At 41.9% G+C, this 16382-nt stretch overlaps 3 protein-coding genes across 7 annotated transcripts; 2 read left to right on the forward strand and 1 right to left on the reverse strand.

Moving 5' to 3' along the window:
- Window positions 1-703: 703 nt before the first annotated feature.
- On the reverse strand, window positions 704-2650 carry LOC124342770 (retinol dehydrogenase 11-like). The gene is made up of 8 exons (XM_046795922.1): window positions 2361-2650; window positions 2047-2283; window positions 1834-1969; window positions 1678-1751; window positions 1530-1595; window positions 1408-1451; window positions 1253-1342; window positions 704-1180 (listed from the first exon to the last, which is right to left on the reverse strand). Exons 1-8 carry the CDS (start codon window positions 2614-2616, stop codon window positions 1076-1078), a joined length of 1008 nt encoding a protein of 335 aa, XP_046651878.1. The 5' UTR covers window positions 2617-2650; the 3' UTR covers window positions 704-1075.
- A 978-nt stretch (window positions 2651-3628) lies between these two features.
- Window positions 3629-6985, forward strand: LOC124342636 (transcription factor IIIB 90 kDa subunit-like). Of its 2 annotated transcripts, none has more exons than XM_046795700.1 (11): window positions 3629-3770; window positions 3949-4253; window positions 4323-4459; window positions 4524-4628; window positions 4701-5083; window positions 5143-5239; window positions 5304-5555; window positions 5623-5835; window positions 5903-6016; window positions 6086-6275; window positions 6350-6985. In XM_046795700.1, the coding sequence occupies exons 2-11, from the start codon at window positions 3955-3957 to the stop codon at window positions 6576-6578; spliced, it is 2019 nt and encodes a 672-aa protein (XP_046651656.1). In that variant the 5' UTR covers window positions 3629-3770; window positions 3949-3954; the 3' UTR covers window positions 6579-6985. The 2 variants fall into 2 exon arrangements, with proteins under 2 accessions (XP_046651656.1, XP_046651655.1); XM_046795699.1 differs by having other exon boundaries at window positions 3630-3788.
- Window positions 6986-8208: 1223 nt separating this feature from the next.
- LOC124342548 (F-actin-uncapping protein LRRC16A-like) lies at window positions 8209-16094 on the forward strand. Of its 4 annotated transcripts, XM_046795532.1 has the most exons (25): window positions 8210-8465; window positions 8636-8733; window positions 8799-8909; window positions 8995-9122; window positions 9182-9356; window positions 9424-9497; window positions 9567-9731; window positions 9805-9899; window positions 10046-10087; window positions 10343-10530; window positions 10601-10678; window positions 10753-10934; window positions 11019-11313; window positions 11381-11496; window positions 11574-11711; window positions 11864-12203; window positions 12274-12651; window positions 12727-12885; window positions 12977-12994; window positions 13081-13486; window positions 13586-13865; window positions 13966-14834; window positions 14918-15028; window positions 15247-15281; window positions 15358-16094. In XM_046795532.1, exons 1-25 carry the CDS (start codon window positions 8420-8422, stop codon window positions 15568-15570), a joined length of 4740 nt encoding a protein of 1579 aa, XP_046651488.1. In that variant the 5' UTR covers window positions 8210-8419; the 3' UTR covers window positions 15571-16094. The 4 variants fall into 4 exon arrangements, with proteins under 4 accessions (XP_046651491.1, XP_046651488.1, XP_046651489.1 ...); XM_046795535.1 differs by lacking the exon at window positions 15247-15281 and having other exon boundaries at window positions 8209-8465; window positions 15358-15516; XM_046795533.1 differs by lacking the exon at window positions 12977-12994 and having other exon boundaries at window positions 8211-8465.
- The last annotated feature ends 288 nt before the right edge of the window (window positions 16095-16382 follow it).

The raw sequence follows: 16382 nt of genomic DNA on the forward strand, positions 1-16382 counted from the left end.
TGGTCTAGCAACATTCTAATTCGGCTAAAGTAGAAATCTCTATAGTAGACTAGTGAAAAGGCCACCTTAAACTTGAAACCTGCATAATAAGATAAACAATTGTTTCCGAAAACTGTTATTGAATTTTTAGTTTTTTAACGGTACAAGGTTAAAAAAAAAAGGTTACTACATTTCTATGCTTAGGGCAGATTTTTTTTCAATCGAATCGTGTTCGAGTGCTAGATATAAAATATTATGATTAACTAGCTATTACCAGCAAGTGTAAAATATTTAGAAACAAATGCATTAGATAACTGTGTTGTGGATTTGTCCCCAGATATGTAATCAATCGAAATCTTAGTTTGAATGGTTTGAATTTGGTGCAAGCCTTGCCAATCTGCCACCTAGTAGCAACAAATCGCGTTAGTGAAACGTCGTCTGCTATTACAAACTCGACTGAGTCACTGAGCAAAAGGAAGAGCAAATTTTCCTTTTCTCCTATCGCTTGTATCCAGCAATCATGTTTTTTCCGCCCTTTTTTACTGGATTATATACCAGTAAGTCCTGATCGTGAACCTCCACATCTTTCGAGTGCTGGTATCTAACTGATTGTGTAAGAAGAGGCAAGACCCACTGTTGACCCGAGGGGAAACATATATGGGACGGGACGAAATCGGACAAAGCGATCTTGTTTTCAAATGAAGTCAATGCAACACGTTTTTGAGGTTACGGATAGAATATATTTCATCCAGAAAGTCTACTAGCCTCGGGAAAAATAAACCGGTAAATAAGGAAACCGGTTGACGGGCTTATGAAACAGGAAAATAAAAGTAAGGTTTTTAAAAATTATATCATGTTATTTCTGGGATTCTGTTGGTTAACATTTGTTGAGAGCAAAATACTAGTAGTTACTTGGCTTTCCGGTTATGTTAGTGAATATTTTGAGCTAGCAATTTAATAGTATATGATTATTTGTACACAATCAAAGTGTAATATTTTTTAATATGTGCGAATTTTCGATAGTTTTTTTTTTCTATATAGATGATTTTATCAGTTTTCTCTTGTTTATCTAAGTCAAAGTGTCATTTCATCTTCATTAATAATGACGTTCTTCCGGCTGAAGCTTGACTAGTGTTTCACACATCTCCCACACTTTCTTTGCTACTGCCGCATCCTTTGCTAGCTTTGAAACGTCCGTTACCTGTAAGGCCGAACATTAGCATGAAGAATTGATTTCTCGTTGAAATTTGTCTTTTTTTAAATTTTGTTAAACCTTGCAACTAGTGAAGTATTCTCCAGTAATGCCAGCTACTTCGTCCGATACAGCCAAGTGAATATTGGTCTGCGCACCTTGTTTGGCAGTCTGGAATTGTAGAAAATAAATTAACCTTTTGAGAAATTTGATTAGTATTAAAGGCAGAATCAAACCTTGAGGAAATACGGAGCGGCAAAAGTGACAATCATTTGAAACCCTAGATTGAAACCAAATACAGGAAATTTGAAGATGTTAAAAATCTATGAGGGAATAAAAGAATGATTAACATTTTTACACGAATAAGTGTTGCGAAAGACGTCCGTGTATACAACACCGGGACACAAACAGTTGATTGTAACACCTTTTGAAAAAAAAAAAAAAAATAAGTTAAATTAATTTGTGCCATTTTGAACGCGTAGTTAATAATTTCAATTCGTACTAACCTGAATCGAAGATGAGGGGTGCTAGATGTCGAGTGCAGAGAACTGGGCTCAACTTGGAATACACGTACAGATATCTACCAAGGGGATACAATTAAAAATAACTTTTAGCCGACAATTAACGTGATTGAACAAACCAATGAAAAATTGTTAACCTACATTTCGTGAATTAAAGTGCTTTTGCTGGTGTAAGAAAATTCGGAGTGTAAATTTTCCACGTCCAAAGACTTGGTCCATCCGTGAGCCATCGAAGCAGTGCAGACAATGCGAGAAGGAGCTGATTTTTTAAGCAATCCTGAATCAATTCAATCCCAGAAGAATTAACGTCAGATCATTATAATATGATGAACACCGAAAAAAGTCAAACTTTACCGAGTAGGAGATTCATCAGGAGAAAGTGGCCCAGGTGATTCGTCTGCATATGGTAGGCTAGTCCGTCTTCCGTCAATTTGTCATGATAGACAACACATCCGGCGTTATTAACGAGAATGTCGAGGCGAGGCTCATTCTTGATGATTTCATCAGCGAATTTGCGGACGGATTTGAGCGAAGCCAAATCAAGATGACGGACGACAACGTTCGCGTTCCCTGATTCTCGGATAATGTCATCTGAACAAATACAGCATCGAAATGCATTTTAAAATATGTGGTAAAAGGCTTATTAGGTTAAATATTGATCCAAGTACCTTTGGCAGCGGAGGCTTTGTCGAGGTTTCTGCAAGCGAGAATGACTCGAGCTCCTCGCTTTGCCAAGTCGATGGCCGTCTCTTTTCCGATTCCCGTGTTGGCTCCGGTGATGATGGCCGTTTTGCCCGTCAGTTTGTTGGTGCTCTTGCAATCTTCCATCTTCAAAAGTAGATAAGCTTTCAAAGAGCCTAGTGCCAATGTAATCAACAACCCAATTTGCAGCAGAAATGACAACGACAAATCAAACGTCCACATCTCTTTGGGTTTAGCATCAAACTGTGTGGTGAAAAAATAGAAAGGATGATATGAAAACAAATCAGTTCGTTTCCCGTTGATTTTTGGGTCCTAGGAGATACAAGATAGGGTGTGTCAAATTATACGTACGAAACGAGTTTCTCTCGTAATAAAAAACAGAAAAGAACTTCTAAAAAAAGACCAAACTAACTGTCCCTCTTCATTTGTTCTGCCGACTTGAAGAACAAGGATTGTGTGAATTTAGAAAGGGGCTCGAGATTTATCTTCGTGAAACTGCTTCGTCTAATTCCAGGAATTGTTTGTATGTTTGTATGGTAGTACCAAGCTCGACTCCCTAAAACCATAGATTGTATTAATTATGTGGTCTTTATGTGGTCCCGGGGCTCAATGGATAAAGCGCTTGCTTACGGAACAAGAGATTATAGGCTCGTTCCCTGAATCTTCGATGTAAAATCCTTTGATAAAATTATCATATCGAAATAGCCATTAAATTTCAAAATAGGCACAAAAATTAATTTTAAAAAATGATCTGATCAAGTCAACGAAGAAAAAGCTACGAAAGTGAGTGGTTTTCGAATCCGGTTTAGCAACATTCTAATGGTAAAAGTAGAAAGACCACTTTGCACTCAAAACCTGCATCGTACCGTAAAATTATTATATTAAAAATGTATTTCCATTATTATTACGTTATTGTTTTTTAACTGAACAAGGCTACATTATTATGCACACGGCAGCATTTACTATTTAATCGTGTTCAAATGCCAGATTATATAACTGTGATTGAACTAACTATTACCAGAAAGTGTAAAACATTTAAAAACAAATGCATTACATAACTGTGTTGTGGATTTGTCCCCAGATATGTAATCAATCGTAATCTTAGTAAAATAGTTTAAACATGAAGTACAGTTGTAAAAAAAAAAAAAAAAACAGTCAACATCATGGTTTGAATTTGGTGCAAGCCTTGCCAATCTGCCACCTAGTAGCAACGTTGCGAACCGCGTGAGTGAAACGTCGTCTGCTATTACAAACTTGACTGAGCAAAAGGAAGAGCAATTCCTTTTCTCCTATCGCTTGTATGGACGTTATTTGTCTCGCCGTTTCCTAGTTTGGTGGATAAATTTGATTGTAATGAAAGATTTGTCGTAATATCTGTGAGTCTCGTTTTTCAGGTATTTCTCTTTGAGTAGCATGGGATGTAAAATATTTTTCTTGGGGCATGCAGGTTTTAGAAAGATGGGTGCATGCAGCAATCATGTTTTTTTCTAGCCTTTTTCACTTTGTGCTTTTTGTTTACATTTCAAATCATTTTGCTATTCTTTCTCTTTTCAGTTGGAAATGTCAAGCAAGGCTTGCAAAAGCTGTGGTGGCACAGACGTTGATGTGGATCATGCTCGAGGCATTGTTGTCTGCACAAACTGTGGTGCTGTTCTTGAAGAAAATTGCATCGTTTCAGAAGTACAATTTGAAGAAAATGCCTATGGAGGTGCCTCTGCTATTGGACAGTTTGTGTCGAATGAAAACCAAGGGGGAACAGGTTTCATCAACAGCTATCGTGGAGGAAATGGAAAACAGTCCAGAGAGATAACTATGAAGAGGGCTCGGGAAAAAATAACTACCATGGGCCAGCAATTAAAGTAATTTGCATTTAATAACTCAAACTAAAATAATATCGTCATGAAACAATGTTTTTATCTGATTTTCAGTTTGAACCAACACTGCATAGACATGGCTGTCAATTTTTATGGCATGGCTCTTCAGCGTCATTTGACAAACGGCAGAAAATCCGCTCATGTTGTGGCTGCATGCATTTATATTACTTGCCGCATGGAAGGGACCGCCCGTAGGTTTATTTGGTACACCATACAGCCTCCATATTTACTTATTATGTAAACTTTTGTTTCTAGATCTTCTGATAGACATTGCAGATGTTATAGATATCGACGTTTACACACTTGGGCACACTTTCATGCAGATTGCTAAGATGTTTAATCTTAGTATTCCCTCAGTTGGTAAGTTGCATCATTTTTTTAGCTCCTCTAATTTTCTGAAACTCGCCAACCCTAACCTTTTCATCAATGTAGATCCTTGTTTGTACGTGATGCGCTACGCTAATCGAATGAACTTTGGTGATAAGACTCACGAAGTGTCCAGGTCTGCCTTACGACTTGTGCAGCGGATGAAACGCGATTGGATTCATACTGGTAGACGTCCATCTGGGCTCTGCGGGGCGGCGCTGCTGATTGCTGCCCGATATCATGGCTTTAATCGGACTGTGATTGATGTCATCAAAGAGGTGAAAGTCCACGAGAACACGGTCCGAAAACGCATGCAAGAATTCGGTGAGACTGCGTCGAGCAGTTTGACTCTCGAAGAGTTTATGCAAGTGGACTTGGAAGAAGAACACGATCCACCGGCCTTCCTCAAATCTCGGAAGAAAGACAGGATTGACGAAATTGAGGAAGAGGTAGTGCAAACAATTTAGCCAAAAATTCTTCTGTATAACCGTCTCTGAAATTCGTTCAGTCGACAGAAGAGATGGTTGAACTGGAGAAAGAGATCAACCGGCAGATTGCCTTGAGCCTAGCGAAGAAACGAGGTCCTTACGCGAAATACGCCAAAGGTTTGGTCTCTACCTCCTATTGTGCTAGTTGCATCGTCAGTAATGGATCGTTGTTTCATTACAGAGGCCCTTGCGATTCCAGACTCACCTATCGCCGGCCCCAGCAGGACAAGTAGTCCATCCACCGATCCTGAAGTTGAGGACGTCATCGCCGACATGACGATGACAGCCGTCAAGGAATGCCTGACCCCTACCGAAGCTGCCGCCGTTGATGCCAACTCCTTACCCACTGCCCGAAAAACTACTTCCGATACAGACGAATCTATTTTGATGCCTCCACCTGGCGCCACGTACCTTCAACTACGCCACCATCTCAGTAAGCACTCCCCGTACTAGTTCAAACACCTGATGCTCTGTTAACTTATTTCACGCACGTTATTTAGGGCCTTCATTAGCCAGTTTGGGTATTTTCTCGGGATCCGTGGAAAAGGAAGAACTCAGCAAACAAGACGAGGCTCCACCCGACTCGGGCGAACTGGATTTGGAAGGAATAGATGACTCAGAAATGGACTCGTACATCAAAACGGAGGACGAGGCAAAGATGACTACTGACATGTGGATGGCATTGAACGGGGAATTCATGAAAGAATTGGAAGGTAAAGATAAATAGTTGTTTGTTTCCCAAGGTGATGAACGTTTCATTATTAATTTCAATGCCAACAGCCAAACAAAAGCGGAAGGCGGAAGAAGAAGAAGAGAAGCAAAAGAGGGGCGAAAAGCGCAAAAGAAAGACGGCCAGGAGGCAACCCCAGCAATCATATTCGGGGTCCACTCCAGGTAATAAATTTCAATTTTGTAATTCTGTTTTTGTATGCCTGGTTTGACACCACTTTTCCTTCCTTACAGGTGAAGCGATTGGCAAGATGCTGATCGGCAAACGTATTTCCAATAAAATCAATTACGATAAATTGAAGGACTTGGATTTCTCCTTTGCTCCTTCGTCATCTCTTTCCGATTCTGGACCTTCGACATCAACTGCGTCCGACGAGCCCGTGGTGGAAACCAAACCGTCTGTTTCTTCCTCTACTAGATCCAGGTATGTCGAAATGAAAAAAGACTGCTGTGCGCTTTGATGGACACGAGACTTAATTAAATTATCCATCCGAGCAGCGGAGCCAAAGTGAACTTGTCAGCTACGAAGCCCAGAGGCAGTGCAACGAAATCCGAAACGAAGCCTCAAAAAGAACAGCTCCTACCGCCTTCGCCACCTCCTCCCCAGCCAGAAGACATGTACGAGGACGAGGAAGAGGAAGAAGAGGAGGAAATAGAATCGGTCGGAAACCTACTCAACAACTTCAACGGAGATGGAGGCTACGGTGACGACTACGACGAGTACTAGCTAGCCTTCTCTCTTGAGATGCCGTATAATATGTATACACACAAAAATTTTGTTTATTTTTTCTCCTAGCACCATGCCAATTTCTCTCATTATCCTACTTTTGCAAAATTTTGTTTCTTCATTCGTTTATTTAACCGTTGAATATTTGAATGTGTGCGTGTCAAACCAAAAGAATTTGTCGGCGCTCTCTCCTTCCTCGCAAACTGTCCCTTCTTCAGTATTTCTCGCTAGATGTCGGCCGGCTTTTTCTTTCCTTTAAATACGGAAGCCGATCTTTTCACACGACTCCCCCCGCCCACTGACCGAAATTTTTTTAGTATATAGCCATTGATACAGCTACCGTCTTTCTGCGGTACATAATAAAAGAAAAAGGAAGTTTCTCCCTCCCTTAACTCTAGGAACTAGAACGTTGTCATTGGTCTAACGACTGATTGTTCTCTTCTTGGCATATCGAATGCGTCCCGCTGCTCTTGTACTTGTACATTGGAGCTCCACGCGATCATCAATCTATTGTTTGGGGTACATAGGATAGGACCCTGCAGGGGTCTTTCTTTTACGACTATTTTCTTTGCTCCACTTGTTAGCCGATTGTATGGGATGTGACGGTCGGTCGAAATGGACTAGACCGACAACTTTTTGCGTGAGCGGGAAACAAGTTCACATGGACAGGTTACTTATTATTATTATTTTTTGGGCTGTATAGATTTTTCACTCGGAGCCGACAACCAGAAATAAGATCAAGATTAGAATCTACATCAATGGTAATGACTCAAAATAATGGATGCATGCGACGATTTAATGCGTATAGACGCTATGCCGTTAGTTCTGCAGAGTAAGGACGAGCTTTCATCTTTATTCAATTTCTTCTCACGTGCTTTCATGTTATTCGAGAGCCCGGAATGAATCGGAATCAGCAAAGAAGAAAAAAAAGTTGTCTAAAACTGGCTTAGGTCCCAAAAGACCATGCATCATCCCAACATAAAAGTGTACAACACTACTCAGGTCAACGGTAGGCATCGATCTCGTGTAATGAAATAAGACAAGTGGAATACTAAAAAGAACGGGAATACTAGATCTTAACCGTTATATGTGTGTGTGTGATCTGTCAACAAAAGCTGGCAAATTTATACTGTACACAAGGAAAATGTCGAGATCCTTTTAAATGAAGGAAGATACACGTTGAATCAGCACATTTCCATCGCCAAGATACAACAAAAAAACCACATCAAGTCAGTCGGGTAAAGTGGGGAGACGTACGTGTCGACTGCCAACACTTGAGACCTTCGATTTTCTTTTCTCTTTTAGAGTTTCACTGCATCCTGCAGCCGCAGAATGTCTATTCCTCTTAAAATTCTTTACGAGAAATAATGAAAATCTACTATGACCGAGTTTTCCCCACGCTAGATATTTTTCTAAAAATTCACACGGAGAACTATCGAGAATAGATGCCTAGTTTCGATTAGCGTGGGCTTAACTTTTTCTTTTGCGTAGGCTTTTTAAGTATAACAAGAAGAAAGGAAGATTGGGAAAACAGATATCGTTCGTTAACAAAAAAGAAAGGGACGTTCGAAACGGGTCGCTTTATTAGCGCCACCACAGCATCGTGTGTTACTAGTGAATAGAATTGTCACTGCTGCAAGCCCCCAGCCCAGTGCAGTAGTGGCCCAACTATGAGCTGCGGAAGGAAGACACACAAAAGACCGCTGTCAATGAATTTATTCAAGCCAACTCGTTAGCCAGAGATTTGTTTGTTTTTTGTTTGTTTTTTTATAACGACACACACACACACTTTTTTGGTTTCTGTGACACTCTTCTGGATGCGTTCGTAGGAAATCATCAAAATGGCTCTCGGTGATAAAAAGGATACCCTCACTCATGATATTCACGGTAAACGAACCGTTTAGTTTACATATATCGTCTATGTGCAAGCGGCTTGAGTGTCAGTGTGTGTTTATTTACCCCGATAAATTGGGCGTATCCCTATTTCTAAGAATTGTCTAGCTTCTTTTTCCCTATGTGATTGTCAACACAGTAATAACTCTTTCTCTTTTTACCAGAGAGTGTCAGAAATGTACTTGGTAAACATGTCAAAATCACTGAGAGGAGAGCTGTACGCATGGAAACCAAAGGGGATAAAATGGAAAACAGGATTCTCGTAAGCATATTGCACTTGAATCGCAGCTCTGTGTCTGGTTTTATTTCAATCATTTGTTCCGACAGGTTTTTACTCCATGTCGACTATTTGTATTTACTCCTAAAATTCCAACTAAAATTGACTTTAATCTCCACTACCTTGACTTGCAATCCATCGAGAGCAAGAAATTATCACAGGTATAATAATCATTGTTTTGTACTTTGTTTGCTTTCAATGCTGTGTGATTAAGACTGAACATCAAACTGCCTTTTCCTTTGATAGCTCACCTTGTCTACTGTGGACAAGGTTTATTCCTTCCATACCCAAGAGGAGTTGAACCAAACTTCCGATTCTCTGATCACTGCCATAGTCACAGCAATTAGTGACTTATTTCCAGGGATTCCCATTGAGTAAAGGATTGAATAATTTGAGTGCACGTTGCAAATTCTAATCCCTCCTTTGTTTTCAGTCAAGTGGTACGACGTATTGAAGTCAGCCCGGTCGGTAGGATGGAAAACCTTTCCAATCTCCTTCGCGGTTCCAGTAACGATAGCGAATTAAGCATTCCATGTGGAAACTTCTCTCGTCAATATGCTTGCATGTGTGATTATTATGGATTGCCGTATCGGGAAGAGGTTGCTTGGGTAAGTAGTTAACTCATTGTCTACTTTCTTCAACACTAATCTGCACAGCCATTATAAATCAATTTAGGATGTGGACACGATATACATGTCCCACAACTCGAAGGAGCTGAACCTTCGAGATTTTGACCATTTAGATCCCAAGTGAGTTCTAACCTTTTCTCAAATAGTCATTTGTTTTTATCCCGTGTAATGAACTCATATTATTTTTAGGGATTTAATTCCTATTATCGCCGCTTTGGAGCTCAACTCCTTCTTCCTACAGTTCCGTTGCAGTCACTTGAAGCTGTCACACGAGTGCTCGGAACGTCTCTTAGCCGTCCTCAAGAAGTCAACCACTCTCGAAGAGATTTATGTTGACAATGCTGGTTTCAAAGGGTACTCGGAATCTGTAACATAACTCATTCATGAGCTTTTTTTTAAATCTTTTGTTTTTCATTTCTTATCTCAGGGATTTCGCCAATAAGCTAAGCATGGCCATCATATCGAATTCAAACAGCTCACTGCACGGAATCGACTTGTCGCACAATCTCATCGAAGATCGTGGTATGAATACGTTTTCATGATCATTATTTGGCCCTTTTCTTCTTTTGTTTTGCAATTTCTAGTAACAAGTTTTTGAATTTTCTTTTTACTTAATTAATTTTTTTTGATTTCATGCACATTCACATTTGTATGCGTCTTGCATGCAGGCATTGCTAGCCTATGCGGTTTCCTGGCCAAAGTTAGACAAGGTCAAAGTTTTACTGATAGGCCTGCGTGTTTAGTTTTTTTTTGTGTGTGGCTTTGCTTTGTCGTCCTAGATTCAACTCGGTGCTTGAGTTTGTTGTTTCTAATTGTGCCGTTGCTCGTCACGCATTTTTTTTTATTCACACCGTGTTTGTTTTTGTTTGCCGAGGGACAGAATGAGCTGTTGGTTCGCTCTATGACTCACTCTATTCAGATTCGTCTTATTTACGCTCTGCTCAATTCACGTTTTCTTTTCACAGGCGCCACGCATCTCAGCTCGTCACTGTCCAAAGCCCATCGTGGTCTAGTGAAACTCTCGCTTTCCCACTGCGGGCTAACGGGAAAAGGCGTGGCTCAAATAGGGCATGCTCTTGTCCTCAACAAGTGCATGGCCTCATCCTTGCAACATCTCGATCTGAGCAGTAACGTCGCCAAAGATGATATCAATGTAAGGATTAAGGTTATGAACTTATACTGCGAACTAGTTTAAAACCGTTTTCTTTTTTCGCATTTGATAGACGATCTGCAGCTTTCTCGCCCAACCGAATGTGCTGACATTTTTGAATTTATCAAACACCGATATCGCACTTGAGCCGGTAAGAGCTGACCACAGCATTATTAATGTCCAACGACGTCATTTTCTTCATCATGCCCTTGATCTTTTACGTAGATATTTGGAGCACTATTGCGTGGAGGAACGACTCATCTGCGTCACCTCGATTTGTCGAAAAATTACTTTTCCACCAAAAAAGGCAAAGAGCTGCCACCCTCCTTTAAGCAGTATTTCACTTCCGCTCTGGCGTTGCGTACTATTATCGTATCCCACTGTAAGATTACACCAGAGGCACTAAAGTAAGTTAACTTGATCGCCATCAACATTTTTTTTTATTTGTTTGTGTTTGTTACTGTGACTAATCGGATAATCTGGTACATTAGGAATCTTCTCCTTGGTCTGGCGTGCAATGAATCTATCGACAATGTCACATTAGATCTGAGCAACAATATATTGGGCAATGGGGGATGTCACGTCCTTGAGTCATGCATTCACGGCGTCCGTTGCGTCTCGACTTTGGACATTAGCGACAACGGGATCGATGTGGAAATGGCTGGTGTCCTACTCTCGATAAGCCGGAATAAGTCCATGAAAAAGCTTATCCTCAACAAGAACTTTCAGAACATGAAATCGAAACATGCCACGACCGTCATTGATGCTTTCGTACATCTCTTGCAGGTCAGTTAAAAATAGATTTTTTTTTTTACGAAATTTGGAAGACTAATTTCAAAACATTTGGCTGCAGGAAGAGGACTGTGTTATCGAGGCATTATGTCTGGTCGATTGCAAATTAAAGAGCGAACTGTACAGTTTGATCAACGCGGTCGGTAGCAATCAGTCGCTGCAGCATCTGGACCTAAAGTAATTCATTTAATTCGATTTTTTGCATGGGTAGTCGTCTGATAAACAAATTTGCTTGGTTTCTGTTCCACTTGTAGCGGTAATTACATGGGTGACCCAGGCGCTCGTCTCCTTTCCAAAGCCTTACAGATCAATACGTCCCTAAGAGCGCTATCGATTGACCGGAATAGCATTACCGTCCACGGTTACAGTGATATCGCCTACGCACTGGAAAGGTATTTTCCTTAATCCGATTTGCATACGCCAAACACATTAGCGCCTCAACAAAAAACACATAGCCTCGGCTCAACACCCCACCATCGTCCCACCCCCTCTGTTTTTGTGTTTGTTGTCATTTTGGTGTTTACCCATTGTTTTGCTATTTCAGTAACCGAACACTGAGGTGCCTATCGTACCCGCTGCACGACATCATGGTAGCCGCTAAAACCGGCACCGACAAAGTCGACATTCTTTGGAAGCAAATACAAGAAGCACTACAGCGCAACATGTCGCTGGTTGGTCCCTCGACCAACGGGCCTTCGACTTCTGTACGTTCAATGCAAAAGAGCGAAACGTCGCATAATAATTCTCAGAATCAGCTGGTGGATCGGCTTATCATGCAAGTGAACGAGGCCATTCGTAGCCTCCAGAGACAGGGTAGCGAGGGCAGGAGCAGCGATATCGAAAATGCTCGAAACCTTCTGTCTGACGCCCACTCGGCCAAGGAGGTAAATAATTGTTGTAAAGACAAAACAAACATTGATGAAATCTCTAATATTAAATCTCCCTTATCTTTAGCTTCTCGGAAAATTAGTGTCGAGCGTTGAAGTAGCTCAGGATAACATATCGTTGAGTTCGTCGATGAAACCCATGGTCGACGAAATTCAGGCTCTGCTCACATCTCATCTGCAAAGCATCGGGGACAATTTGTGGCATTGCGCCCTGCAGCACTGCAACACCGTTATGAGCGACTCGGTCGCCACTGAACAGCTACGCAAATCGATCGAGAACCAATCCCTTTTCCCCGTCAGTGTTATCCAGAAGGCTGTGATGGACAATGCCACTCTGCAGTTGACTGAACAGTTCAATGAGATGTCAGCCGCACTCTGTCGGACGGTCTCTGACGGCGTTATGGATGAAGTGGTTCAGTCCTTGACTAACATTTACAAAACCTTGGTATCATCTTTTTATCTCTTATGTCACGGTTTGTTATCGACATTTATTTCATTTGACTGATGCGTATCATTACAGGCTGGAGATTCCAACTTACCCCTAGACTGTAAGAAACGCTCGTCCACGCCAGATGTACTCAAATCGCGAACACGAATCAACACCGAAATGAACGCCCAGGACGGCGGAGATGAATCAGAAGATACCATCAACAATCAACAATCGGATCATTCCCCAGTGGTAAGTTTTCTCTACTCATTTCGTGCTTTTTCGGTACAATTGAATTAACTGACTAACGTGAAAACTCAAACGCTTGAACGCTTCTAATAAGTTGGAATACCTCAATCTCGTAAGTGATTGCATGCCACTTCACAATTTCACTTCGTGTTCTCTGACGAAATCGGATTTTAATGGTTTTTTCGTGCATTTTGACAGGCCACTCCAGTGGCCAGCAAACGAAGAAATTTGCTGAGTCGAAAATTGCGTCCGAAATCGACGGTCGGCATGGGACAAGGCGCCTCTGCCGATGACATTCCCGACCTGGTTCCACCGTTGAACGAGCAGCTGGGCAGCGGTCATGATGATCCTGACGCCAACGAAGAAGAACCTGGAGTCAACGTGGACGAGTCTCAAGCCGATGTGTCTAGAAAATCGGCTCCCTTGAAACATTTGGGCCTGAGTCGGCCAAAGAAACCCAAGACACGTTTGCCCACCCGAAGTGCCGCCCTGCGCGTCGGCGGCAACTCTGAAACGGCGTCGCAAGAAAGTCTCGACGTCGACGGGGATCTTAGCCAAGGGCTTGACACATTCTTTCACTCGACTACAATGGCAACCACGACAGGTGCGGCGTTAATGATAACAAGCATTCTTTTCAAGGCTTATCAACGTGTCCTCGTTTTATTTGTTTTCTTGTATTTACCTTGTTGTCTTTTGCGAACAGGTGGGAGCAGCGTAAGTTTAGGCAGTAGCCGGATGCGAGGTAGTCTGGGCAGTGTCAGCAGCGCCGAGCTGGGTTCGCCCTCATTAGAAAGCGTGTCGGCAGAGAGCAGCCCAATGCATCGTTCGGTGGCAGGTGACAAACCGAGTGACGAAACTGCTGGGAGCAGTAGCAGGGAGGAGCTCACTCTGGACGAGGACGCCGTCAAATTAAAGGAGAAGGAAAAACGCAAGAGCGAAGATGATTTGTCTTCAGTGACTAGGGAGAAACGGAAAGATTCTGGGTAAAAATTATTTCGCCAACTATTCGCTGAACGTTTCAATCGGTTTTTAATGACTCGACTCGTTTCTTTTTTCTGTGTGTCTCCATTTTGTTTGTCGTAGTCGTGGGATGGGAGTTAGATTGCTGTCTTCCATATTTGGGAAAAATCCGAGTCCGTCACCAACGGGCGATGGTTCGCCACCGCCAGCGCCGACCAAATCTCCTGTGGCCAAAACCAAACTCTCATCCATGACCAAGGAGCCAGAATCTGAACCGAAACTAGTTGAAGATGAAACTGAACCTGCCGCACCCAAACGCTCAGCTGTTCCATCCAAGTTGGGCATTGGTGTCGGAGGCAACGTCTTGGCTGAAATGAAAGCCAGGCAAGAGCGTCGAATTTCCGGCATACTGCACAAGCAGAACTCTGAGGAATCGGATTTTTCAGAACGGTCTGAAAAACCCGAGCCCAGTAAAGCCAACAGCCTGTCGCCGAATCCGCTCGGAGGAATCAGACTGCGTCCGACACCGCATACGCCAGAAGATCAGGAACCGCCGAAATTGCCGGAAAGAAATAATGCTCGCTTTGTTCGGCCAACGGGACTGGAGGAAGTGGAGTCAGAGCGTAACAAATCAACCAACCCGTTAACCGGCTTCCGGCTCCGTCACAGAGGCGGAGCGGAAGAAGCCGAGACGGCCAAGCTGGAAGACAAATCGAATGCGCTAAATCAGATTCGACTGAGAGCTACCAGCACGGTTGTCGACGATTCACCTTCACCCGATCCTACCAGTGACGCAAAGGCCAATCCTCTGAGTGGCGTCCGGTTGCGTTCAACCGGAATCAACGTGACAGATCCGCTCAAGTCGCCCAATAATGGCGATTCCAGTGCGGAAATCAAGAGCGAATCAAGGAACTCTTTGACGAAATTAAAACCCCCGCCACTGGCACCCAAACCTCGACCTTGGTCCATAGTCGGTTCCGACAAGAAAACAGGTATGAAATTATCCATAGACATTTAAACTATACAAGTGCTGTTAACTCATTCAATCTTTGTTCCTTTCATTAATATTGTATAGAAGACACTGATATTTCTGATGCCGCAAAAGAAAATGACGCTAAAGAAGCTGTCAAGCCGAGCAAAGTTCGGGCTATGGCGGCGGCAGTCAACTTTAATAATTCAAATTCTGGTAAGTCTGGGAAGAATTTTATCTGCATACATTTTTTTTTTCTAAATTTTTTTATTTTATTTCTGCACGTTTCGAATAGCGTAGTTAATTTCGAATCTAGTTAGTCTGCCTTGATTTCCCTAAATTCCATGGATTGAGTTGTGCACGATTTTCTTATTTTATTTTCTCCAAAACTCTTTTCTTTCGTTTCCCTCCTTCCACCTTCACCCTTTTCGTAGATGTTGTCCGCCGTAGCAACAAACATTCTCATGAGGTAAATAGTTTAGATGTTTCATTCCTGTCGCAAGTGTTTGGCCCTCATTATTAATTGCATTCTCTAACTCGTGTAGGAACCGGACGGACTTCCAGCTGAGTTCTCGGAGCCCAAGGATGGTGCAGCAGTTGATCAAGTAGATGGGCCAGATTCTCTGAGTTCCATCGGGTTCCTCAACCAACAGGCTACGCTTCCACAGCAACAGCAGCAGCAGCCTTTGATTTCCCAGCAATCCCCAGCGTCTTTAATTTTAAACAACTTTTCCCTTGAAGATGCCGTCGACGTGTAAGGCAATCAATTTAACGTGACGGTGGACCATGCAATCAATAGGTCGACTGCTTTGCCAATTGATAAATGTCGGCCCCCGTTGCTGTGATCTGTCTTCGTACAGTATATATCCCGCATTCATATTTTAATCTATATATCAGTCGTATTTGTCGAAGTTTTTTTTTCAGTCGCGAGATTTATTCATCATTCTTAGATTCTCTTATCTTCCTTTATAAGCCAAGTCGATACATCGATTCAAATTCCAACCTGCCGCCATGATAAAACATTTCGTATTACTTGACGAAAGTATCGATTATATTGAAAATGAGTGCACAATGATTCGACATACCATTGTCCACCGTAAATAATTTTCCTCTCCAACATGTTTATTCTTTTTATTTTCGTTTATATCTTGACTGTGTCATATCGTCTTGTCTTTTTTTCCCCGTTTCTGTGACCTTTTTCCCCAGGGAATTTCTTTTTAAAACAAACTTGTTTATTTTAACATCGTGTAATGATTGCATACACATCAGAGTCATTGTCTTAGATTAAGTTTTTTCTTATTACATATTATTGCCTCTGATAAAAAAGAAGACGCGAAAGCATATACAGATTTGAATTTATTCTCAACGAAACCAGAGTCATCCTTGGTTGCATCAGGAGATATATAACAAGGGGGATCATTTTCTATTTGTTTATTTATTTGTTATTTTTTTAATGAAAACAAAATCACTAACAGCCAGCCCTTCGGGTATAACCTTGCAAACGCACTTACGCAGCGCATGTAGCTGTGGTAGCTGACAATCCAGTTCGCAGATCAATAGTTGAGGAACT

This window comes from Daphnia pulicaria, chromosome 6 (genome assembly GCF_021234035.1).
Source record: "Daphnia pulicaria isolate SC F1-1A chromosome 6, SC_F0-13Bv2, whole genome shotgun sequence".
NCBI classification, from domain to species: Eukaryota; Metazoa; Arthropoda; class Branchiopoda; order Diplostraca; family Daphniidae; genus Daphnia; species Daphnia pulicaria.